The sequence below is a fragment of the Phacochoerus africanus genome, chromosome 15 (assembly GCF_016906955.1).
Source record: "Phacochoerus africanus isolate WHEZ1 chromosome 15, ROS_Pafr_v1, whole genome shotgun sequence".
Classification (NCBI taxonomy): Eukaryota; Metazoa; Chordata; class Mammalia; order Artiodactyla; family Suidae; genus Phacochoerus; species Phacochoerus africanus.
This window is the reverse complement of record NC_062558.1, coordinates 12383341-12411201: the sequence shown is the minus strand read 5'-3', so window position 1 is coordinate 12411201 and position 27861 is coordinate 12383341. Positions and strand designations below refer to the sequence as shown.

Below are 27861 nucleotides of genomic sequence, written 5' to 3'. Positions count from 1 at the left end.
GATTATCTCATTTCTGGGGAGGAAAGAAGGAAATGAAATCAAAATGTATACTAAGGAAGGAAGCTTCAGCTCTATCTGTATTGTATTTGTTAAAAAAAATCTGAAGCAAATATCACAAAATATTAAAACTCGACAGTTAGATAATAAAGTTACATAAGTATGCATCACATTCTTTATCCTGGAAATACTTAAGAATACAAAAAGGTACAACATTATTATACAAGAAATACAGTGTTACTACTGTATACATTACTGTTAATAATAACATTCTCTCATACAAATCCGTAAAATTCTCTAGTCAATATCCTCAAAGCTTTAGGAAACGCTTACAAATCTACATACTGGAAGCGATTTGAAAAGTATCTGAGGAGTTCCTGCTGTGGCTCAGCGAACCTCACCAGTATCCATTAGGACACAGGTTTGATCCCTGGCATTGCTCAGTGGGTTAATGATCAGGCGCTGCCATGAGCTGTGGTGGAGGTTGCAGATGCAGCTCAAATCTGGTGTTACTGTGGTATAGGCCAGCAGCTGCAACTTCGATTCGACCCCCTGTTCTGGGAACTTTCATATGCCAAAGGTGCGGCCCTTAAAAAAAAAAAGGAAAGAAAAGTATCTGACATTTTCTGGCTCTGGGTATGTCAATACATGACAGAAAAACAGAACTGACAGAACTACCATAGTGATTAATATATTTAAATCATAAAGATATTCGAGTCCCATTAAATCATCATTAAAGATATTTAATAATGAGGTAACAAATGATTATATTCTCTGTATTTTCTAATATTTCATAAGTGGAATTACTTTTATAACCAGAAAAAAATTTTTAAGGATGAGAAATCAACCTAATATCTTAATTACATTTTTCTTATTTAAAAATTTCCTCATAGAAACATTTTTCTTTTTTCCACCTTCTTCATTTAGTGCTTCCAAATTCCTAAGGAAATAAACAGTTCTGAGCCATGAAACTGTTGTTCAAAATTACAATATATACACTTCAAAAAACCTAAAAACTTATGAACTAGAAGACAAATAATTTTAAATATACTGCAACACAAGTAATGATCAATAAAAATCTATGATTTTCTCACCTACTACATTCCATATCTTCAGGCCAAGGAACACCAAACATCTCCATGAGCTTCGAACACTCACTATAAGCCCGCTGACACAGCCTACGGCAGGGAAGTGTGACACGTCCATATTCCATACAAATAGGAGCATAGAGTGCACAAAGAAATGGCCGGAAATCCCGAGAACAATCCAGATTCACCATAGGGTGGAATGGCTAGGAAAAAGTTAAAACTGAAATCATTAAAGAGTTGCATAAAAGTTAAAGTTATATAATATGGCAATATTCATTTCACTTTCTATTTAAAAAGATTTCTGAAAGCCATTAATGTCTAAAGGGGAGTTTTTCTTTTTTTCCAACAAAACCCTCTTAGCCCTACCCCCTGGAGATTCTGATTTGGTTATGTCTGAGGTGTATCCCAGAATCCATACGTGTATTTTAATTGTTCCAGGTGACAGTAAATGAAAATGCAGGGCTAAGAACCACTGATAACAATATGATCTATTTTTACACAGAAAAATCCACAAAAGATATGTCAAACATTCAGAAGCATGATTACTGCTTGGTGATGGGATCACAAGATATTTTAATATTCTTCTTTTTATGTATTTGATTTCTACATTTTCTTCAATTAATGTGTTATCAATAGGAGAGAGAAGACAAGAAGTGAAAAGAAAGGATGGGGAGGAAGAGCAGTAGTTATACACAGTAGTACATATTTTGAGGGTGGGAGGTAGAGAAGAGATCTTTCACCAATGTCTCATATTTTATTATTTTTACATTAAAAAAAATTTTAAATGGAGTTCTTTCAACTCTGAAATCACATGCTATAAACAGAACTAACACTAAGCTGATATTAAGAAAACTAAAGGAAAAAACAGTAGCCCCAAACATAAAACCATAAAACCATTCGATCTATTCCTGTGGTTATCATTATAACCACAGGAATAGATCGAATATGCCAAGAAATGTACATGTGGGCTTTTGACTATCCAAATATTTTTTTCCACTTGTTATATAACAGTCTCAAGTATTAATGACTTTGAACTGATAGCGGATGTTCTCACCACCAGGTCTTTCTATTAAGAATCAATCAATTTAAGAGTTCCCGTCATGGCTCAGTGGTTAAAAATGTGACTAGCCTCCATGAGGATGCAGGTTTGATCCCTGGCCTTGCTCAGTGGGTTAAGGATCTGGCGTTGCCATGAGCTCTGGTGTAGGTTGCAGATGAAGCTTGGATCCTACGTTGCTGGGGCTGTGGCAAAGGCCAGCAGCTATAGCTCCAATTTGAGTCCTAGCCTGGGAACCTCCATATGCTTTGGGTGTGGTCCTAAATGCCAAAAAAACCAAAAAACTAAAAACAGTTTATTTCTACATTGATATGTAACATTTTTCAGAGGCCTTCTATACAAAACACAGTCAGAAAACCAAGAGTCACTTATAGAAACTGATGTCAAAGAAGTTAAAACTGTATAAGGGATGTGATAATTGATGTATAACAATAACCTATATGTGATTATCACTTCTAAGTATGAAAAAGTAGTTTGTTTTAAATCAATGTTTCTATCAAGAATAACTTCAAAACACAAGGAAAAAAGTTTTTAAACTATCTATTTAAAGCTATTAGAGAACTATTGCCGGAAAAGAACTAGGATGATCAACAATCCAGAGAGCAGGGGAAGCATGGAGAGGTGGCTTGATAAGGGCAGCCACTTTTTTCAAAGAGGTATTTGTTGAACTGTATGTAAGGCTAGAGGCTGAGAATCAAGCTTTCCCTAGCCTGGTGCTAGAGAATGAAGAAATCAGCAGAGCTTTGGCAGTCCTGCAAGACAAAATTCAAAATGAAACGAACAAGACAGGTGAAAAGGGGAAAGTACCTAGGATTGTGCCTGACACAGAGGCAATTTTCCTTTCAAGACATCTGAAATTTCTGAAGTTGCACTGGAAAGGAAGTTAAGAAACTAAGCAGGAATAAAAGCAGGGTGCAAAATTCTGGTAGTTTTATCAGACTGAAAAAACACAAATTAGAGGTTTAGGTCCTGCCAGGGGAACTGAACATTCCATACTCTGGGCTGTAGCCCTTGCTACACTTCAGTAGCAGATGCAAATAAGAGGAAGGCAGAGATCTATCACAACTGAAACTCAGGAGTTCCCGTCGTGGTGCAGTGGTTAATGAATCCGACTAGGAACCATGAGGTTGCAGGTTCGGTCCCCGCCCTTGCTTAGTGGGTTAACGATCCGGTGTTGACGTGAGCTGTGGTGTAGGTTGCAGATGCAGCTCAGATCCCGCGTTGCTGTGGCTCTGGCATAGGCTGGTGGCTACAGCTCCCATTCGACCCCTAGCCTGGGACCCTCCATATGCCACGAGAGTGGCCCAAGAAATGGTAAAAAGACAAAAACAAAACAAAACAAAACAAAACTGAAACTCAGCCTTAATTCAGCTCAGTACCTCACTGAATTTAAGGTAATCTGCCCCCATTTATCTACTAAATCTAAGAAAGGGTGAACTTTCTCTGGAGTAATATAACATCATGTGGACCCTCACCAACATGTTGTAATGTCTACTACCCAATAAAAAATTCTAGGCATTCTAAGAGACAGGACCATATGACTGAAAAACAAAGAAAAAAATTACAATGTTTTGTTAATCTAGCTGTTGGACTTAATACATAAGACTGTATATAAGAAATATGTTCAAGAAAATCAAAGATGAAGAATTCCAGAAAATTGGAATCTATCATAAGAGGAACCAAATGGAAATTCTATAAATGAAATACATAAATGAAATTAAGAACTCATTAGATATATCAGAAAGTAGAATTGGAAAAATGGGAAACAAGGCAATAGAAAACATTCAACCAAAAGCACATAGACAAAAAATACAGAAAAGAGTGTAACAGCAAGTAAAACATGTTAAAAAGTCTAAGATATATTTAACTGGAATCTGAAAAAAAGAGGAAACAGAGACAATATATAGAAAGATGATGGCTATGATTTGTCAAAACTGATTAAAGACAACAATCTACAAATTCAAAAAGTTCTGCAAATCCCCAGAAGAATAAATGCAAAATAAAAGTAAGAACAACAACAAAAAAATCAAAACACACACACACACAAAAAAAAATCTTCTCACACCTAGGCATATTTCATTTAAAATACTGAAAATCAAAGACAACTATCTTAAAAGCAGCCAGTGAGAAAAAAGACACCTTACCTTCAACAGAACAAGGACTTTGGAATACTAGAAAATAAAAGAATGACTTATTTAAAGAGCTGAGAAAAAACAATTGCTCACCACAATTCTATGGCCAGCAAAAATGCCCTTTAAGAGTGAACACAAAATAAACATATTTTCAGACAGATAAAAACTAAGAAAATTAGTTATGAGCAAACCTGCAATAAAGGTAAAAAAGAAAAATAATCTAAGATGAAAATTCAAAAGGAATTAAAAGCAACAAAAGTGGTGAATACGTAAAAAAAAATAAGTGAATACTCTTTGAAAAAACAAAAAATAATGTCAAAATACATACAAAATACATATAAACTGAAATGTGTAATAATAAAATGATAAATACAGGAAGATAGGAACACTGGTAGGAGAGTAATTATAGATAGTTATTATTTTTATTAGAATATTATAAGTCAAGGGTACATATAATTTCTAGGGTAAGCCAATAAAAGAACACAACTAAAAAGGTAGTAAAGTAAGTTCCCTTGTGGTGCAGCTACCTGCTGTAGTTGTGGTGCAAGTCGCAAGTGCAGCGCAGGTTTAGTCCTTGCCCCAGTAACTCCCACATGCCATGGGTGTGAACATAAAAAAAAAGGTAATAAAGAGAGAAATGGAATAATACAAAAGAACTCTATATAACAGAGAAAAAAGAATGCAAAACAGTTTGGAAAAACTGAAATCAAATAATAAGATTGTTGGACTAAGTACAAATTAAAATGGAAAAAAAGCTATTCTGTTTTAAAAGTCATGCCTTCAATATAAAGAGAGAGTTAAAAGTAAAAAGAAAGCAAACAATAAACAAGGAAAGAACTAATTTAAAAAAGAGTAGACTTTATGCCAAGGAGTGTTCCCAGAAATAAAGAAGGTCATTTCTTAAAGACAAAATAAGAGAATCAATTAACAAAGACTAAAAGGCAAATCTTGACATATATACACCAATTAACACAACTTCAAATTATTTTAATCAAAAATAGAACTGAAAGGGGAACTACACAGATCCACAAGTAGAATGAATTTGATATACTTCTCTCAATAAGAAGTTGTATGAGAAAATCTAAACAAGTCAACTACAAATTTTACCTAAATGACATACTGATAATCATAGCATCCAACGGTGAGTGGAACCTCATGGAATTTTTAACAAAACTGGCCTAAAATAAGCCGAACTTTTTTTTTTTTTTTGTCTTTTTAGGGCCGCACCCTTGGCATATGGAGGTTTCCTATGCCACAGCAACACTAGAATCCAAGCCACGTCTGTGACCTACACCCCAGCTCATGGCAACACCTCACTGTGTGAGGCCAGGGATCAAACCTGCGTCCTCATGGATATTTCTGCTGAGCCACAATGGGAACTCCCAAAACAAACTTTAAAGTACTAAAATCATTCAGAGAATGTTCTACGACTAAAATGGAATCAAGGGAGATATCAACTACAAAAAGAACCTTACAGAGTTCTGGCTGTGGTATAGTGGGTTAAGAATCTAATTGCAGTGCTGGGGTAGCTGTGGCAGTATGGGTTCAATCCCTGGCTGGCACAGTGCGTTAAAGAATCTGGCGCTGCCACGGATGTGGTATAGGTCTCAACTGTGGCTTGGATTCAATTCCTGGCCCAGGAACTTTCATGTGCTGTGGGTGTGACAATTAAAAAAAAACAAAACAAAAAAAAAACCACCCTAGAAAATACCAACTGTTTGGCTGCTTGGAAATTGGAATCAGACAAAAAAATCGAAATAATCCAAAATCAACAAAGGAAATCATAACTGAAACTTAAACTGTATATATTACATTTTTATGTGTATAGATATAACCTATATACAGAATTATATAGTAAAGACAACAAAATGTCAGTAAAAGCTATACTCAGAGAAATTTATAACCAGATATGCATGTATCACAAAATAAGAAAGCCTGAAAAACAGTCAAAGATAAGCTTCATCTTAAAAAGCTAGAAAAATAGCCAGAATTCCCACTGTGGCACAACAAGTTAAGGACCCGGTGTTGTCTCTGCAGTGGCTCAGGTCCTGAGAACTTCCATATGCTACAGGTGTGGCCAAAAAAAATATGGCCAAACTGAAAGTAGAGGAAATGCAATAATAAGTAAAAGAGAAAAGAACCCATAAATTACCAGTATCAGGAATAAAGGAAAAGTACATTACTAGAAAAATAAATAGGGTACTATAAATAATAAATTTGACATGTTATGATGAAATGAACTAATTCCTTGGGGAGGGGGGGAACACACGATTTTCCAAAAATCATAAAAGAAATCTAGCTATGAAGAAATTTAAGCCATCATTAGAAACTATCCCCCCCAAAAGCCCTCCAAGTCAAGTTGGTTTCACTAGAAAATTTTACTGAACATTTAAGGAAGAAGTTAAAGCAATCATACACAAATTCTTACCAAAAAAGGAAAAGAGGAACCTTTTCCAACTCATGAAATCAGCATAATTTTTATAACAAAACCTTGACAGGGACTATAAAGAAAATCATATTCCAAATTAGTAAATTAATCCAGAATATAAGAAAGAATAATATACCACACCAAAGTTTTTTTCCAAGGATACAATACTAGTTAACATTTGAAAAATCAATTAATGCAATTAATGGCATTCACAGAAAAGGTGGGGGGAATCACACAATCTATTTAATAGAGGCGCAAGAAGCATTTGATGAAATTCAGTACCCATTTATTATAAAAACTCTTCTCAGACTAAGGGAACTTCCCCAATCTTATAGAAAGCCTAAAAATCAAATCAGAGCAAACCTCATACTTTGTGATAAAGTATTATTTTTTAAAAAGTCTTTATTTTACCTCTATTTTTTTGACTGCATCCAAGCCATGCAGAAGTTCCCAGGCCAGGGACTGAACCCAAGCCATAGCAGCAACAATGCTGAATCCTTGATCACTAGGCTACTAGGGAACTCCTTGTGGTAAATTATTGAAAGCATCCTGAGATCAAAGATGAGGCAAAAGTATCTTTTACCACCACTCTATTAAACACTGTACTGGAAGTCCTCACTGGTGCATTAAGAAAAGAAGAAATAGAAAGTAAAGGATTAGAGAGAGAAATATAAGATATACGAATTGGAAAGGGAAAAAAAACCCTGTCATTATTCAGAGATGACATGTGTTCCAATTACCATATCTGCCTCTCTCAGTTCCAAACTCCCCCTTTCATATGTGCTCTGTGATAACGGATGGGATTCCTTTCACCATTTCTTTACTGTGAGCATGATTTTAAACTTTCTCAATAGAGTGTTAGAGGAATACTGGAGATGAAGAGGGCTTCTGTTGGTTGGGACCAATGAATGTTTACTTACAGTGCAAATGCGAGGAAATCTATGCCCATGTGTCCGAAATGGTCCTTCAGCATTCTCAAACCCCCAGCTCAGCCTAGTAACCACCTTCCTATAGCCCTACACTGCATGCTCAAGACTTCCTGCCTGCAACAGTACCCCAATTCCCTCTATTTGCCCAGTAATGGCTGACACTTGCCTATGCCCTGAAGGGTTGCTTCCTGTGTGCCTGGCAACTGTGGACCAGCTCTGGCCCAGGCAACCTTGCAATGTTCTCTGCTATCCAATGACCTGCCATTATATCTTATACAATTAAGGTCTAGACTTTGGGGTTGGGGGCCTCTTCTAAGATTGTCTTTCAGGCCTATAAAACCCTATAGAGCTCTCTCTTTATCTTATAATTATTCTCCTTTAATAGTTTATTAATTATATTACATATCCCTTGTTTAAATCATTGAGTGGTTCTGTCTCCTAATTGAACTAGACTGATAAAACATGATTGTTACAATGAAAATCCAAAATAAAATATAAACCATCAGATAAATAAATTCAGAGACACTGGATACAAAGTCAATACAGAAAAATAATCAATTGTATTTCTATATTCCAGGAATAAATACATTAAAAATGAACTTAAAGGAATTCCCATTGTGGCTCAGTGGTAATGAACCCGACTAGGATCCATGAGGACACGAACTTTCATATGCTGTGAGTTCCGCCCTAAAAAGCAAAAAAAAAAAAAAAAGAAAAAAAAACACATTTAAAAAAATAGAAAAAGGGGAGTTCCTGTTATGGCTCAGTGGTTAACCCAACTAAGATCCACGAGGACACGGGTTTGATCCCTGGCCTTGCTCAGTGGGTTAAGAATCCAGCGTAGCCATGAGCTATGGTGTAGATTACAGATGCAGCTCAGATCTGGTGTGGCTATGGCTGGCAGCTAGAGCTTCGATTGGAGCCCTATCCTGGGAACTTCCATATGCCAAGGCTGCAGTGCTAAAAAGACAAGAGACCAAAAAAATAAATAAATAAATAAATAAAAAATTTTAAAAAAGGAAAAAGGAATTTTAAAATACTTCATTTATAATAGCATTAAAAAGGATGAGGATATGGGTTCGCTGCCTGGCGTTGTTCAGTGGGTTAAGGATCTAGCATTGCCATGAACTATAGCATAGGTTGCAGATGTGGCTCAGATCTAGCATTGCTGTGGCTATGGTGTAGGCTGGCAGCTGCAGCTCCAATTTGGCCCATAGCCTACAAACTTCCATAAGCTGCAGGAGTGGCCAATAAAAAGCAAAAAAAAATTGTACTTTTATGTTCAAAGCAGAGAAGCATTATTTATAATAACCAAAAAGAGCAAAATAAACCAAAAACAAGCAAACAACAAGAAATAATAAAGAGGAGAAATAAATGAAATTGAAAACAGAAAAGCAATAGAAAAAAAATCACTCAAACCAAGAGTTGATGGTCCTTTGACAATATCGATAAAATTAATAGGCCTCTAGTAAGACTTTTTTTTTTTTTTTTTTTTGGCCATACCTGTGACATACAGAAGATCTTGGGCCAAGGATTAAGCCTGAGCCACAGCGGTGACCCATGCCACAAGAGCAACAACCCCAGATACTTAACCTGCTGGGCCACCAGGGAACTCCCTAAGATGTTTGTATGATTTTTTTTTTTTTTTTTTTGCTTTTTAGGGCTGCACCTGCAGCATACGGAGGTTCCCAGGCTAGGGGTTGAATTGGAGTTACAGTGCCGGCCTACAACACAGCCATGGCAATACAGGATCCGAGCAGAGTCTGCAACCTATACCACAGCTCATGGGCAACGCCAGATCCTTAACCCACTGAGCAAGGTCAGGGATCGAACTCACAACCTCATAGTTACTAGTCAGATTTGTTTCTGCTGCACCACAACAGAAACTCCAAGAATGATTTTTTTTTACGCAACATACAGAAACATAATTTAGCAATATCAGAAATGAAAGACAAAATATCACTAGAGACTCTGCTGACACCAAAAAGATATTAAGGTAATACTGAAATCAACTCTATGCACATAAACTAGACAATTTAAATGAAGTGGACCAATTCCTCAGAAGCCAGACTACCAAAACTCATCCAAGATGAAACTGATAATCTGAATGGTCCTATAACTATTAAAGAAATAGAATTTGAAGTTAATAACCTCTTGAAAAAGAGATATCCAGGCCAGATGGTTTCACTGGTAAAATCTAACTAAAACTTTAAAAGAATACCAATTCTACACAATCTCTTCCATAAAACAGCAGAGAACTATTCCAAAAAAAATTATATGAAGCTAGAATTACTTAATATTAAAGCCAAAGACAGTACAAAAGAAGAAAACTACAGATCAATATCCTTCATAAACATAAACGCAAAAACTTTTAACAAAATAGTAGCGAATGAGAATTCCCATTGTAGCTCAGCCACTTATAAATCCAACTAGTACCCATAAGGATACAGGTTTGATCCTTGGCCTTGCTCAGTGGGTTAACGAACTGGTGTTGCTGTGAGTTGTGGTGTAGGTCGCAGATGAGGTGTGAATCCTGGGTTGCCGTGGCTGTGGTCAGTAGCTGCAGCTCCAATTCAACCCCTAGCCTGGGAACTTCCATATGCCACATGTGCAGCCTAAAAACCAAAAAAAAAAAATAAAATTAAAAGCATCATATACCACAACTTAGTAGACTTTGTTCCACAAATCCAAACCTGGTTCAATATTCAAAAGTCAGTCAATGGAATCCACCAAATCAACAGGCTAACAAAGAAAAATAACATGATCATACCAAATGATGCAGAAAAAGCATTCATGATTTTAAAATATTTCAGCAAACTATATATAGAAGGTAACTTCCTCAACTTGATAGAGTACATATATAAAAATCCTACAGTTACCATCATACTTAATGGTAAAACACTGGATTCCTATCTCTAAGACTAGAAATAGGAAGAATACTTGCTCTTACCACTCTTATTCAACATAGTATTGGAAGTCCTACAAGTACAATAAAACAAGACAAAGAAATAAAAGGTGTAGACACTGGAAAAAGAAAACTGTCCCTCTATGCAGATGACACTGCTGCATACAGAACATCCTAAGGAATCTCAAAAAACACTTTTAAATTAGTAAAAAAAAGAAAATAAGGAGTTTCCGTCGTGACTTAACGGAAAACAAATCTGACTAGCATCCATGAGCACACAGGTTTGATCCCCGGCTCTGCTCAATGGGTTAAGGATCCGGCGTTGCCATGAGCTGTGGTGTAGGCTGGCAGCTGTGGTGTAGGTTGCAGATGCGGCTCAGATCTGGCATTGCTGTGGCTGTGGCATAGGCTGGCGGCTACAGCTCTGATTCAACCCCTATCCTGGGAACCTCCATATGCAGTGACTGAGGCCCTAAAAAGACAAAAAATTAAAATAATAAAATAATAAAATATTTTTAAAAATCACACCGAAAACACCAATAAAAAAGCTTGTTAGCCCTAGAACTAGTAAGTTCAACAAGGCTGCAGAATATAAGAGAAACACACCAAAAAACTGTACTTCTACATACAATTATATTTTTTATATAATGAACATGTAGAAACTAAATTAAAACAATACATTTATAATCACATTTATTTTCTTAAAGAACGCCTGGGTATAGATCCAACAAAACATATATAGGGCTTTTATGCTAAAAACTATAAAATGCTGATGAAATCAAGGAAGATATAAATAAATGGACAGCTATATATTTGTATTAGTTTGCTAGGGGTGCTGTAACAAAGTCCCACAAACTAATTGGCTTCAACAACAGAAACACATGGTCTCGCATTTCTGGAAGTGAAGTCCGAAATCAAGGTGTTGGCAAAGCCATGCTCCCTCCAAAGGTACTAGGGAAGAGCCTGTTCCAGTTATCTCTCCCTAGCTTCTAGTAGTTCCTTGGCTTCTGGCAACATAAATCCAATCTTCACATAGCATTCTCCCTGTGCCTCTTCACTTAACTTCCCTCTACTTGTGCCTGTGTCCAAAATTCTCTTTTATGACACCAGTCATAATGAAATAGGGGACCCTCCCTACTCCAGTATAACCTTATCCAATTAATTACATTTGGAATGACCCTATTTCCAAATAAGGCCACATTCTGAGGTACTGGGTGTTACGGCTTCAAATTATCACTGGGGGACTTAAGTCAATCCATAACAACACTGTTCATGGACTGGAGTTTCAACACGTAAAGATGTCAATTCTCCCCAAATGATTTCTAGGTTTAATGAATTTTCTATCAAAATCAAGTATGATTTTTAGTAGATAAAGACATGCTTAATCTAAAATTTATATGAAAAAGGAGTCCCCATTGTGGCACAGCAGAAACGAATCCAACTAGGAACCATGAGGTTCCCTTGCCTCGGTCAGTGGGTTAAGGCTCCGGCATTGGCGATAAGACTGTGGTGCAGGTCACAGATGCGGCTTGGATCTAGCGTTGCTGTGGTTGAGGTGTAGGCCAGCACCTGTGGCTCCGATTCGACCCCTAGCCTGGGAACCTCCATATGTCGCAGGTGCGGCCCTAAAAAGCAAAAAAAAATTAAATAAAATTTATGTGGAGAAAAAATAGAATAGCTGAGAGAATTCTGAAAAAGAAAGTGAGAAAAATCATGCTATCTAATTTTAAGACTCACTATATAGCTAACAGTAATCAAGATACTGTGTTATTTGTGGTGAACACAAGTTAAACAAGACAGAATAGAGAATGCAGATATAAATCCACACAAGGACAGTCAACCGATTTTTGACAAACAAGCAGAAACAACCCAGTGGTAGAAAGACAAAGCTTTTAACAAATGGTGCTGAAGCCAGTGGATATTCACAGGCCAAAACCCAAAACTTACCTTATAAAAATTAACTGAAAATTGATCATGGGGAGTTCCCGTCGTGGCGCAGTGGTTAACGAATCCGACTAAGAACCATGAGGTTGCGGGTTCGGTCCCTGTCCTTGCTCAGTGGGTTAATGATCCGGCGTTGCCGTGAGCTGTGGTGTAGGTTGCAGACGCAGCTCGGATCCTGCGTTGCTGTGGCTCTGGCGTAGGCCGGTGGCTACAGCTCCGATTCAACCCCTAGCCTGGGAACTTCCATATGCCGCGGGAGCGGCCCAAGAAATAGCAACAACAACAATAAAAAGACAAAAAAAAAAAAATTGATCATGGATTTAAATATAAGACATAAAACTTAAAAAGAAAGAGAATCCTCTAGACCCACGCTGAAAAGTTCTTAAAAGTGACACCAAAAGCATGGTCCATAAAAGGAAAAAAATTGTTAAACTGGACTTCATTAAAATTTAAGATGTCTGTTCTCCTAAAGTCCTTTTTTTTTTCCTTTTCTTTCTTCCTTTATTTTTTTTTTTAAGGCCGCACCCACAGCATGTGGAAGTTCCCAGGCTAGGGGTGGAATCAGAGCTACAGCTGCTGGCCTACACAGCCACAGTGACGCAGGATCCGAGCCAAGTCTGTGACCTACACAACAGCTCACGGCAATGCAGGGATCCTTGAACTCACTGAGTGAGGCCAGGGACTGAACCCCATGCTCATGGATACTAGTTGGGTTTGTTTCAGCTGCACCACAATGGGAACTACTCCTAAAGTCTTTGATAAAAGGATAAAAAGGCAAGATATAGTCTAAGATAAACCATTTACAAACCACATGTCCAACAAAAGACTTATATCTAAAATACATAAAGAATTCTCAAAATTCAAAAGTAAAAAACAATTCAACTGACAAATGAACAAAAGACATGAACATTTAATCAGAGTATATATGAGTGGCAAATAAACATATGAAAAGAGGTTCAATACCATTAGCCATGAGAGAAATACAAATTAAAGCATGAGATATCACTACATTATATTAGAAAAGCTAAATTAAAAATAATGAAAATAGCAAATGGTGGTAAGAATGTTGAGAAAGTAGATCTCTCATACACTTCTCATGGGAATAGAAAATAGCACAACCTCTATGGAAAATAGCTGAGCAGTATATTAAAAATCCAAACACATGTTTATCATCTGATCCAGCAATCACACTCCTCAGCATTTATCCCCTCAAAAGAAAAACTATGTCTGCACAAAAACCTGTATACCAATGTTCACAGCAGCTTTATCTGTAATGGCAAAGAACTGGAAACAATTCACTGTCCTTCAATGGATAATTAAACAAATTGCAGAACATCTCTATAATGGACTACTACTCAGCAATTAAAAATAATGACTATTGATACATGGAACAACTTGGATGGATCTCAAGGGTATTACTCTAAATGAAAAAAAAAGCCTATCTCAAAAGATTACATACTGTATGATACTATTTATATAAAACTCTTGAAATGACACAATTATAGGGAAAGAGAACAAACTAGTGGTTGCTTAGAAACAGGAAAAGGGAAAGGAAGAAGAAAAGCACAAGGGAGTTCCTTGGTGGTAATAAAACTGTTCTGTATCTTAAGTGGTGGCTGCATGAATTTACACATATGATAAAATTACAAAGATAATATACACCCATGCACATGTGCATATTCAGACACAAAAATGACCACATGTAAAAACTGGTGAAATATGCTAAGGGCTATAGATTGTGCCATTGTTAACTTATAGGTTACTGTTTAAGTTATATGAGAGAGCAAAGCTGGGGGAAACTAGGCACAGTACACAGAATCTCTCTCCACTATTTTTGTAACTTCCCATGAGTCTAAATTATTTTAAAATTCAAGGAGTTCCCACTGTGGCTCAGTGGTAATGAATGGACCTGACTAATATCTGTGAGGACATGGGTTCAATCCCTTGCCCTACTTGGTGGGTTAAGATCTAGCATTGCTGCATGATGTGGCACAGATCTAGTGATGCTATTGCTGTGGCATAGGCTGGCAGCTGCAGCTCTGATTCGACCCCTAGCCTGGGAACTTCCACATGCTGTATGTGTGGCCCTAAAAAAAAAAAAAAAAAAATTTCAAAGTTTAAAAATGTATTACATTCAAGAGTTCCCATCGTAGCTCAGCAGAAAACGAATCTGACTAGTATCCATGAGGACGCAGGTTTGATCCCTGGCCTCGCTCAGTGGGTTAAGGATTCGGCATTGCCATGAGCTGGAGTGTAGGTCACAGACACAACTCGGATCTGGCATTGCTATGGCTGTGGCGTAGGCCAGCGGCTACAGCTCAGATTCAACCCCTAGCCTGGGAACCTCCATATTCTGTGGGTGTGGCCATAAAAAAAAGGACACACAAAAAAGTACTACATTCACATGCTGATGTATGTACATGCATCATACATATATGCATATATACATCTGGCTTGGTATTCAGCAACACTTCTAATACCAACTAATCCAATATTGTTATGTTACTATGTTAGCAAAACCTCCATCTGTGAGCCCTATCGTGAATCACAAAATTGACTTGAGTGACTATTTTGCGTGGCTTGCAGTGAGTCTAAAGCTATAAGCTTATGCTTCTGATACTTAGCATTAAGTACCTTGTGCTGTATTTCAGCCAGCATTTATGACACTACAGGCCAGGCAGTGTTCTAAGTGCCTCACATGTCTTATTTAATCCTCTCAACAGTCCCATAAGGCAGGTACTATTATTAGTAATCTCATTTTCTAACACATAAGAAAACGAGACACAGAAAGTTAAGTAGCTTGCCCAAGATCACACAGATACAACGCACAGTCTGAAAGTTAAACTTTGGCATTCTTATCCAGAGCCCTTGAGCTTAACCAATTTGTTCTATGTAACCTCCCTAAATTTCAGTTGTTTCCTCTATAAAATGGTCTGAATAACACATAAATAAGATATATAAAATAGCATACAGAACCCAGTAAATGACAGCTTTAAAGGAGATTTGGAAAGAGTGGCAAATTAATAAAACTGCAGAAGGCCTATATGATGGGCATGAGGAACCCCGCTGAATTTCCTATTTTCAACCGCCAAGTGAGAAAGTCAACTGTTAAACAAAACATGCAAGAATTTCAAAATCATTATGCTGGGTAAAAGAAATCAGAAACAAAAAAGTAGATACTATATAACTACATATTTATAAAACTCTAGAAAGTAAAGACTAATCCCTTGTGATAGACACAAAGCAAAACAGTAGTGGCTTAGAACAGGGGTCAACTCAGGGGGCTGGACTACCAAGGCGCACAAAGAATCTTCTGAGGTGATGGAAATGTTTCCTCTTTTATATCAGTGATGGTTTCAAGAATATATACATCTGTTAAACTTCATCAAACTGAACATTTTAAATGGGTGCAATTTACTGTACACCAATTATACTTCAATAAAGCTGTTATGTAAAAAACAAAAAAATTAGTATTTTTCATAAGCAATTTGCCTTGATTTTAACCCTAACAATTTTTAACCTCAGTAAAATCAAAATTAAATGAGGTAGCCTGAATAGTGCAAAGCTGAGAATACATAAGATAAATAAAGAATACTATTAAAGTTCCATAAAGCAGAAAAAAGAAACTTTAGCCCATTAAACTTTTTAAAGATTATTACTGAGTACTTCCTTAAACAGTAATACTTTTGTTCAATAAATAAAGACACCAAGGTACAGGAAGTTTACAAACTGAAAAGTAACTTTCTAAAATTAAATTTTTGGTTTCTTCAACAAAGGTGCATGACATGGAATCTTCTATTCTTTGTTCAAATTCAAATCAACTAAGCCTTTGTGTCTCATTCTCTTTCTTCTTCAAAATTTCCATTCCTGTTACCATAGGAACCTGCTGGCTGACAAGCCTTCAAGCATAGCAACAGCCCAAGCTTAGCAAGGGGTGTAAAAAGGGGACAGAGTCAAAGGCCAAAATTTGACTCATGAGAATCAGAATTCCAATCTTTGTCACTCTAAAAAAGGGTCTGATAACCATAGAAACTGCATCCTATTGGGTTTGGGAATATTATGACTAAATTCACTAAATGTGAAACCAAATGTGGAATAGCCTTGAAAATTTTAAAATAGTATTCATTCTATTTCAGATCCAAATTAGAGTAAGAAATTATTCAAAAACAATTTTTAGAATAATTTTAAGTCATTAAAAATAAGACCTTTAAAAAACTTTTTTGTAACAAAAAAACTCCTAATGAAAAAGTTCTAAAACTTTTATGTATATAAAATAAGCAATATATATATAATATAAAATAAATAATATATAGGTAAATATATAAATAAAATCCTAGGTCTCTAAAATGCCTTTAATCCTATAGATTTGCTTTTCTTTTACAATCTTATATTAAATACTTTCGAAAAGTCTTTCACTGAGTTGGATTGCAAGACGAAATTATCACAGGAGCCATGTTTTATATTCTTAAGACAAAGGGGAGTTCCCAGAGCAGCCCATAAAATTTAACTTTTCTTTAGGAAGTAAATGTTTAATATCTCAAATATGAATGGTTGTGAATTACAGTCTGTCTCAAAAGATAAAACTTTACAAACCAAATTCTACCACACTTCATAATTTAAAATAAATATTTTAAGGCAATCCTTTAAAATGATTTGCCACACAAGAAAACCAATTAAAATTTTAAAACTATTTTTTTCCCTCAAGTCAGAAATAAATAAATGCAATGAATTCTCCACTACTTATGTGTACATTCTTCAATTTAGAAGTCTCTTAATTCCTGGCTGGTTTGCCTGTCACACAATAGACTTTCAAATCCACTTCACTAGATGGGTGTTTGCTTAGGGAAAACCGTCTTATTAATATTAACCTAAATAAAAGATAATAAGGGAAGTAAATCTGACGGATAACACATGTATTCTAAAGACACAGCCATGAATTTCAAAAATAAATATAATCAAAGAAATTTAATTTCCTACAAAACCTATCCACCAAAATGTTAATTACTGATACATAGCGATATATTGCAGTATTCTCTTAAAAACAAAAGCTATCTGTCTTTCAAGGTACATTCAAATATCTTCTACAACTGATCCCTTCCACATATGATCCTTCTCTCTTTTGAATCCTCTTAGCACTTTATGCCTATTTATGGTATTTACCAAGTTTTTTCCTTAAATTTCAGTTATCAACCAAAACATGTTTAATAAATACTCTTACACACTACAACTGGGAGCTTGACCAAAAACGACAACTGGGATTTTGGGGGGAGGATTTTTAAAAACAAACTTTCTATACTAATTTTACTATTCTAAAGCATAATGTGTTTCTCACAGAAAAATCAGAAAATACAAACATTAAATAAAAAGCATAGAAAACACAAATATATTATGCTAATTCAGGAATAATCACTGTTGGCCCTGGCAAAAATCTTCCCAGATCACTTACTCTATATGAACGTGAATATAATTTTTTTCTTCAATAAAAACAGTAAGACTCCACACAATATTTTGTTATTGACTCCATTTTTTTTCTTACTAATGTATTGAGTTACAACCATTAGAATTTTCACAGGCAAAGATGGAGGTGAGACTATTAAGGCAGAAGAAATATGAAAGGTCTAGAGATAGGAAAGTTGGGTTGCTTTATTCTTTTACTTAATTACCCTACTTATAAGTTTAAACACATAATGTTGAAAGCTTCAAGTCACTTTGATCCCAAAGTGGGGGGCAGAGTAAAAAACACTAGTGTTCACAGGAAAGTGGTATCTTTGGTATCAGGATTACCATTACCATCCCCTATAAACCCACCACTATTTACAAGGAGATTAAGTGCTTATCCACTATAACCACAACCATGACTACTACTACATCTTATGGAATTCACAATTTATAAAGTTCATTAACTCATTCAAATATTTATTTGGCACTTATTATGTGTTAGGCACTGTTAGGTGGTGAACCTATAAAGATCAATAAGGACAAGCTCTGCTTCCAAAAGCAAGCTCTGCTTTTAAAAGCAAATGCTAAGAGTTCCCACTGTGGCAAAACGAGATCCAAGACCTCTCCGGAGAGCTGGTACACAGATTCCATCCCAAGCTCAGGCACAGTGAGTTAAGGATCCTGCACCAACACAGCTGCAGGACAGTCTGCAACTGAGGCTAGGATCTGATCCCTGGCCTGTGAACTCCATATGCTGTGGGAGCGGGGTGTCCAAAAAAGCAAATGTCCTTCAACTGGAATTGAAGTTTAAAAATGAGGACAAGGACATACCCATGAGAACAGCTACTATTAAAAAAGAAAATAAAAACAAAAACAAGAACCCAGAAAATAACAAGCATTGGTGAGGATGTGGGAGAAATTGGAACCCTTGTGCACCTCTGGAAGAAATGTAAAAGGGAGCAGCTGCTATACAAAACAGTACAAATTGTGTCTCAAAAAATTAAACATAGAATTATCAAATTACCCTGAAATTTCACTTCTGGGTATAAACCCCAAAATTTAAAGAAGCAACTGGAACAGATATTTTTGTATGCCCATATTCACAGCAGCTATATTCATAAGAGCCAAAAGGTGGAATCAATCAAAATGTCTAATCACTGAATGGTTAAGCTACATGTTTGGTACATAAATACAAGATATGATATATTGTTCAGCCTTAAATAGGATAGTAAATTCTGACACATGCTACAACATGGATGAATCTTGAAGATATTATGCTAAGTGAAGTAAGCCAATCCCAAGTGGACAAATATTGTATGATTCTACTTATCCGAGATACCAGAGCAGTCAAATTCAAAGAGAAAGAAAAAACATGGAGTGGAGGTTGCCAGGGACTAGGGGAAAGGAGAACAGGGAATTATAGTTTAATGGGTACAGCTTCAGTTCTGGAAGCTGAAAAATTGCTGAAGAAGGATGTAATGACATAACAAAATGATTGTATGTAAAGCCACTGAACTGCACACTTAAAAATGATTGAAATGGTAAACTTTATATTATGTATATTTTGCCACAATTTTAAAATTTTTTTGAGGAATGAATATCTATCAATGCTACTGTGGAATATCCAAGATATATGATAAATATCCAGGATATACTGAAAAAAGCAAGGCAGAAAAAACAAACAGTATGACACCATATTAAAGGAAGATGAAAGAATACAGAGGCAGATATTGTATAAATATTTTATATAATTGCTATATTTACAATTTTTAATGGAAGGATAAAAACTAAAAAATGACTACCTCCAAATGGGAGGAAAGAATAAGACAGAGGGAAGGGGAAGGGGGCCAGAAGCTAGACTTTTTTGAATGTCCCTTGTCCCATAATAAAGTTTTAAAACAAAATTATATGACAAATTTAAACAAAAAAAGTTTAAGCTGTTCTTCAAACACAAAATGAATCTGTGTATTGAGTTAAACCACATAGAGAGGTACTTAAACACCTCTAAAACACAGTAATTTGACTGTACACCCTTGGTAAAATACATTCCAAAGGACAAAAAAAGAAGTACGAAGGAGGCTTACACTGCTTTCAGTAATTATGTAGTTAGTAATAACATTGCTATTATCCTAAAATTATATAATGTTTGTATAAGATTTCAGTATAAGAAACAAAAATAAAATTTAACACAACACTGGAAATTAACTATAATTAAAATTTTTTGAATAAATAAAATTTAAAAAATTAAACACTGCAATATTATTTAATCACAAGTATCAGTATAAACTCTCAATGTACATTCCTTTAAAAAAAGGAAATATTGAGGAGTTCCCGTCATGGTGTGGCACAGTGGTTAACGAATCCGACTAGGAACCATGAGGTTATGGGTTCAATCCCTGGCCTTGCTCAGTGGGTTAAGGATCCAGTGTTGCCATGAGCTGTGGTGTAGGTCACAGACGTGGCTCGGATCCCGCACTGCTGTGGGTCTGGTGTAGGCTGGTGGCTACAGCTCCGATTGGACCCCTAGTCTGGGAACCTCCATATGCCAGGGGAAGTGGCCCCAGAAAAGGCAAAAAAAAAAAAAAGGAAATATTGAAATCTTATCAAACATCTTTTCCAACCACAATGCTTTTAAGATTAGAAATCAAGGGAGTTCCTGTTGTGGCTCAGTGAGCTAAGAACCCAACACAGTGTCCATAAGGATCTGGGTTGAATACCTGGCCTTGCTCAGTGGTTTAAGGATCCAGCATTAATGCAAACTGCAAGGTACATTGCAGATGCAGCTTGGATCAAGCATTGCCATAGCTGTGGCATAGGCAAAAGCTGCAGCTCCAATTTGACCCCTCACCTGGTAAATTACATATGCCGCAGGTGTGGCAGTAAAAAGCAAAGCAAAGAAAATTCACAAGTCTTATATCTCCACTGTAATTGTGGCCCTTAGCATTAACATTTCTTTCAACTTGAATTTAAAGCTTTTTGGCTTGATCTGATAAACAGATAAAAGATGAATGGACCAGTCATAAGTACTGAAACTGAAACTATGATTTAAAATTTTTCAATAAACAAAAGTCCAGGACTAGATGATTTTACAGGTGAATTCTATCAAACATTTAGAGAAAAGTTAACAGCTATCCTGCTAAAACTCCTCCAAAAAATTGCAGAGGAAGAAACACTCCAAAACTCATTCTATGAGGCTACCACCATTACCCTGATATCAAAACCAGACAAAGATACCAACACAAAAAAAATTACAACTGATGAACACAGACACAAAAATCCTCAACAAAATACTAGCAAACCAAATCCAACCATACATTAAAAGGATACCCATGATCAAGTGGGATTTATTTAAGGATGCAAGGATTTTTCAATATCCACAAATCAATCAGTGTGATACCCTACATTAACAAATTGAATTAGGGAGTTCCCGTCGTGGCACAGTGGTTAACGACTCCAACTAGGAACCATGAGGTTGCAGGTTCAGTCCCTGGCCTTGCTCAGTGGGTTAAGGATCCAGCGTTGCCGTGAGCTGTGGTGTAGGTTGCAGACGTGGCTCGGATGCCACATTGCTGTGGCTCTAGCATAGGCTGGTGGCTACAGCTCTGATTTGACCCCTAGCCTGGGAACCTCCATATGCTGCGGCAGCAGCCCAAGTAATAGCAAAAAGACAAAAAAAAAACACAAAAACCAAATTGAATTAAAACCATATGATTATCTCAAGAGACGCACAAACAGCTTTTGATAAAATTCAATGTTCGTTTATAATTAAAAAAAAAAAAAACTCCACAAAGTGGGCATAGAGGGAACATACCTCAACATAATAAAGGCCATAGTAACAAACCCACAGTTAACATCATACTCAACGGTCAAAAGCCGAAAGCATTTCTTTTAAGATCAGAAACAAGACAAAGAGGTCCACTCTCACGACTTTTATTCAACACAGTTCTGGAAGTCCTAAGCAATCAGAGAAGAAAAATAAAAGGAATCCAAATTGGAAAAGAAGAGGTAAAACTGTCAACTTTTGTAGATGACATGGTATTATACATAGAAAATCCTAAAGACACTGCCAGAAAACTACCAGAGTTCATCAATGAATTCACTAATGTCACAGGATACCAAATTAATACACAGAAATCTGTTGCATTACTACACACTAACAATGTGTGTATGTAGAAATCAGAAAGAGCAATTAAGGAAACAATCCCACTTACCATAACATCGACAAGAACAAAATACCTAGGAATAAACCTACCTAAGGAGGCAAAAGACCTGTACTCAGAAAAGTATGAAACTGATAAAAGAAACTGAAGGAGACACAATCATACAGAATGATATACTATGTTCTTGCATTGGAAGAATCAATATTGTCAAAATGATTATTCTACCCAAGGCAATCTATAGATTCGATGTAATCCCTATCAAATTACCAGTGGCATTTTTCACAGAACTGGAACAAAATTTTTGAATATGAATGGAAACACTTTAAAAGACACTGAATAGCCAAAGTAACCTTGAGAAAGAAAAACAGAGCAGAGGAATCAGGCTCTCTGACTTCAAACTATACTGCAAAGCTACAGTAATCAAAACAGTATGGTAGGGCACAAACCCAGAAATATAGATCAGTGGAACGGGATAGAAAGCCTAGAAATAAACCCATGCAGTAGTCAATTAACTAGTACAAAGGAAGCAAGAATACACAAAGGAGAAAAGACAGTCTCTTCAATAAGTGGTGCTGGGAAAACTGGATACCTACATGTAAAAGAATGAAATTAGAACATTCTCTAAGACCACACACAAAAATAAACTCAAGACAGGATACTATAAAACTACTAGAGGAGGAGTTCCCATCGTGGCACAGTGGTTAACGAATCTGACTAGGAACCATGAGGTTGCGGGTTCGGTCCCTGCCCTTGCTCAGTGGGTTAATGATCCAGCGTTGCCGTGAGCTGTGGTGTAGGTTGCAGACACGGCTCAGATCCCGCGTTGCTGTGGCTCTGGTGTAGGCCAATGGCTACAGCTCCAATTCGACCCCTAGCCTGGGAACCTCCATATGCCGAGGGAGCGGCCCAAAGAAATAGCAAAAAGACAAAAAAAAGAAAGAAAGAAAGAAAAAACTACTAGAGGAAAACACTGACTCTCTAACATAAATCTCAGCAATATCTTGTTGAATCTCCTAGAGTAATGAAAACAAAACCAAAAATAAACAAATGGGACCTAATTAAACTTAAAAGCTTTTGCAGAGCAAAGGAAACCATAAACAAAATGAAAAGACAACCTACAGATTGGGAGAAAATATTTGCAAATGATGTGACCAACAAGGGATCAATCTCCAAAATATAAAAAAGCTCATATAGCTCAATATCAAAAAAAAAAAAAAAAAAAAGGAGTTCCCATCACGGTTCAGTGGTAACAAACCTAACTAGTATCCATGAAGATGCAGATTCAATCCCTAGCCTCACTCAGTGAGTTAAGGATCCAGCTCTGCTGTGAGCTGTGGTGTAGGTCACAGAAGCGGCTCAGATCCTCTGCTGCTGTGGCTATGGCATATAGGCTGAGAGCTGTAGCTCTGATTCAACTCCTAGGCTGAGAACTTCCACATGCCAAGGGTGTGGTCCTAAAGAGACCGAAAAAAAAAAAAAAATCCAAAAATGGGAAGGGAGAGTTCCCTTGGTGGCTCAGTGGTTAATGAACCAACTAGGAACCATGAGGTTGTGGTTTGATCCCTAGCCTTGCTCAGCGGGTTAAGGATCCAGCATTCCCGTGAACTGTGGTGTAGGTCTCAGACACAGGTCAGATCTGGCGTTGCTGTGGCTCTGGCGCAGGCCAGCAGCAACAGCTCCAATTAGACCCCTAGCCTGGGAACCTCCATATGCCATGGGTGCAGCCGTGGAAAAGACAAAAAAGACCAAAAAAAAAAAAAAGGGGGGGGGGAGGGAGTTCCAATGTGGTGCATTGGGTTCAAGATCCAGCATTGCTGCAACTGTGGTACAGGCCACAACTGTGGCAGGGGTTTGATCCCTGGCCCAGGAACTTCCATGTCCCACACTGCAGCCAAAACAAACAAACAAAAATGGGCAGAAGATCCAAACAGACATTTTTCCAAAGACATACAGATGGCCAAAAGCACATGAAAAGATTCTCAGCATCACTAATTGTTTAAAGAAATGCAAATCGAAACTATGAGGTATTGGAGTTCCCATTGTGGTTAAGCAGTAACAAACCCAACTAGTTTCCAGGAGGATGTGGGTTTGATCCCTGGCCTCTCTCAGTGGGTTAATGATCGGGCACTGCTGTGAGCTGTGGTACAGGCTGCAGATGCGGCTCAGATCCCACATTGCTATGGCTGTGGCTCACAGCTGTAGCTCTGATTCGACCCCCAGCCTGGGAACTTCTATATGTTGTGGATGCTGCCCTAAAAAGCAAAAAACAAACAAACAAAAAACTATTATCACCTCACAATGGTCAGAACAGTCATCATCAAAAAACGTACAAACAACAAATTCCAGAGAGGCTGCGGAGAAAAAGGAAGCCTCTTACACTGTTAGTAAAAATATAAATTGGTACAACCGCTATGGAGAACAATATGGAGGTGCCTTAAAAAACTACAACTAGAACTACTGTATGATCCTATAATCCCACTCCTGGGCATATATCTAGAGAAAACCATAATTCAAAAACGTATATGTGCCCTAAAGTTCACTGCAGCACTATTTACAATAGCCAAGACACGGAAGCAACATAAATGTCCATCAACAAATGAATGGGTAAAGAAGATGTGGTATATATACACAGTGGAATATTAGCTATAAAAAAGAATGAAATAATGCCATTTGCAGCAACATAGATGGACCTAGAGATTATCATACTAAGTAAAGCCAGAGAAAGACAAATATATTACTTATATATGGAATCTTTTTTTAAAATGATGAAAATGAACTTACATACAAATCAGAAATAAACCCACAGAAATGAAAAGCAAACTTATGGCTACCCAAAGGGGAAAGGAGGGAGGAGGGATAAATTAGGAGTTTGAGATTAACACATATACACTACTGTATATAAAATAGATAACCAGAGTTTCCACCTTGATACAGTGGGTTAAGAATCTGACTGCAGAAGCTTGGGAGGAGGCGCAGGTTCAATCCCCGGCCCAGTGCAGTGGATTAAAGGATCTGGCATTTCTGCAGCTGCACCACAGGTCGCAGCTATGGCTCAGATTCAATCCCTGGCCTGGGAACCAGGAACTTCCATATGCCGCAGGTAGAGTCATAAAAATTTTTTTAAAATGGGAGTTCCCACTGTGGCACAGTAGGTTAATGACCTGGCTTGTCTCTGTGATGTTGCTGGTTAGTTCCCTGCCCCAGCACAGTGGGTTAAGGATCCAGCATTGCCACAGCTGTGGCGTAGGTAGCAGATGCAGCTGGGATTCCATTCCTGGCCCAGGAACATCCATATGCTGCAAGTACAGCCATAAAATGAAAAAAAAAAAAAAAAAAGATAACCAACAAGGACCTACTGTATAGCACAAGGAACTATACAACTATACTCAATACTCTGTAATGACCTATAAAGAAAAAGAATCTAAGAAAAATATGTATAACTGAATCATTTTGCTGTACATCTGAAACTAACACAACACTGTAAGTGAACTAAACTTCAATAAAAAATAATTTTTTAAATCTTAAAAAAATGTTAAAAACTTTGCAATATTATTTAATTGCAAGTATCAGTATAATTCATGATATACTTTCTTAAAAAAAAATGTATCTCCTAGCTCTATGAAAAGGTCTAAAATGACTAACCTGTATCAGTAAGTGTAGCACCCAGATAACGGTTCATAAAGATCCTTTCCAATTAAAAGGAACCAGTGCTCTCTAAAAAAAAAAGTTAATTCCAGACCTGAGGCAGAATATCAGGAAATGAGGTTGGTTCATACCAGAAAGCAAGAAAGCTATTAGAAACCGCTAGGATAGTGTCAAAAATCCTTAGGAGCTACCTTGAAGAGGCTCCCGCCACCAAAGACAAAACAGCTTGAGCCCCAATAAAACAATAACTGCAATGGACTAAAATATATCAAATAAGGCAAAAATCCACGAATTCATAATGATACTTATAAAGAAAAAAAGACCTCATTAAGTCATTTTTGACAGATCCTTGAGAATCAACTTATTATCCTAAAAACTAATAAAGGAGAACAATCTATTCACCTGTCTTTCGTACATAAACGGAACACAAGAGTAACAACAGTTCAATAGTTAAAGAGAGGAAGTTTCTGTTTATAAAGTATTCCAACTGAGAAATGAAAATAACAGAATTAGAGTATCACCATTTTACAAGCCCATAATAAAATTATTGACCTAGGAAATAATTGATGGCTGCTAAATACAGAGTGACGAGCAGGTATTATGTGCCTATGAAGTATTCTTTCAAAAAAAACAAAAAACAAAAAATACAAAAATAGAGACAAGAACATGGTAAATTAACACAAGGGAGTTCCCTAGTGGTATAGCAATTAAGGACTTAGTGTTGTTACTGCTGTGGCTCAGGACTCTGGAGCTTTTTGCATGATGCAGGCATGGCCAAAAAAAAGAGAAAAACACCTCAGGGATGGGATGCAATCAGCAAAATAAAGACTGAGAGAAACTCTGTAGGGCAAGTACATTACAAGAAAAAAAGGGAGAGGAGGAAAGGAAAGGAGAAAATACAAATTAAGAGACATACCAATTGAACGCAATGCATGAACCCTGATTTGAAAAGCCAATTATAGGAGTTCTCATTGTGGCTCAGCAGGTTAAGGACTCCACATTGTCTCCACAAGGATGTGAGCTCAATCCCTGGGCTCACTCATTGTTGACTGTTAAGGATCCAGCGCTGCCACAAGCTGCAGTGTAGGTTGCAGATGCAGCTTGCATCTGGTGTTGCTGTGGCTGTGGCATAGGCTGCACCTGCAGCTCCAAATCAAACCCCAACCCAGGAACTTCCATATGCCGCAGGTGCATCCGTTAAAAAAAAAAAAAAAACAAAGGAGGGGGAGTTCCCGTCGTGGCGCAGTGGTTAACGAATCCGACTAGGAACCATGAGGTTGCGGGTTCGGTCCCTGCCCTTGCTCAGTGGGTTAACGATCCCGCGTTGCCGTGAGCTGTGGTGTAGGTTGCAGACACGGCTTGGATCCCGGGTTGCTGTGGCTCTGGCGTAGGCCTGAGGCTACAGCTCCGATTCGACCCCTAGCCTGGGAACCTCCATATGCCGCGGAGCGGCCCAAGGAATAGCAAAAAGACAAAAAAAAAAAAAAAAAAAAAGGAGGCCAACTACAAACAATTTGTGAAATTTGCAGAGTAATTTGAACATTAATTGTATATTTGATGATTTATCAGTAAGTGACACAGGTAATGGTGTTTTCAGAGATAAATACAGAAACAGTTATGGATGAAATTTTGATGTTTGGGATTTGCTTCAAAGTAACCCAACTAGGTGTGTAGTAATAAATGAAGACTATGAGTTAGTAATTTTTAAAGATAGGTGATGGGTATATGCTATCTATTATTCCATCTATATTTATAACAAATTTTCTACAACAAAAAGGGGAAAAAACGCTGAAATTTAAGTTTGGATAATTAGAAGACTGGTTCAAACATTCTTTATTCTTAATGAGCCATAAAGCATACTAAGGATATTCAGGCTTTTTAGGCTCTATATATATTCCCACTAGGATCTATCCCACTGCCAGTCTCCCATGCTATAAGAAAATCCTTGGAGTTCCTGTCATGGCTCAGCAGTTACCCAACCAGACTAGCCTCTATGAGGACGTGAGTTGGATCACTAGCCTTGCTCAGTGGGTTGGGGATCAGCGTTGCCAAGAGCTGTAGTGTAGGTCACAGACGCGTCTTGGATCCTGCATTTCTGTGGTGTAGGCTGATGGCTACGGCTCCAATTGGACCCCTG

General features: G+C 37.1%; 1 protein-coding gene across 1 annotated transcript in view; it reads right to left on the bottom strand.

The window, feature by feature from the left end:
• The window catches only part of FZD3 (frizzled class receptor 3), a 95678-nt gene that overhangs the window by 52117 nt on the left and 15700 nt on the right, over positions 1-27861 (bottom strand). The window contains exon 3 of the mRNA XM_047761975.1: positions 1092-1288. Within this exon, the coding sequence (XP_047617931.1) occupies positions 1092-1288 (197 nt within the window). The remainder of the gene's footprint in view (positions 1-1091; positions 1289-27861) is intronic.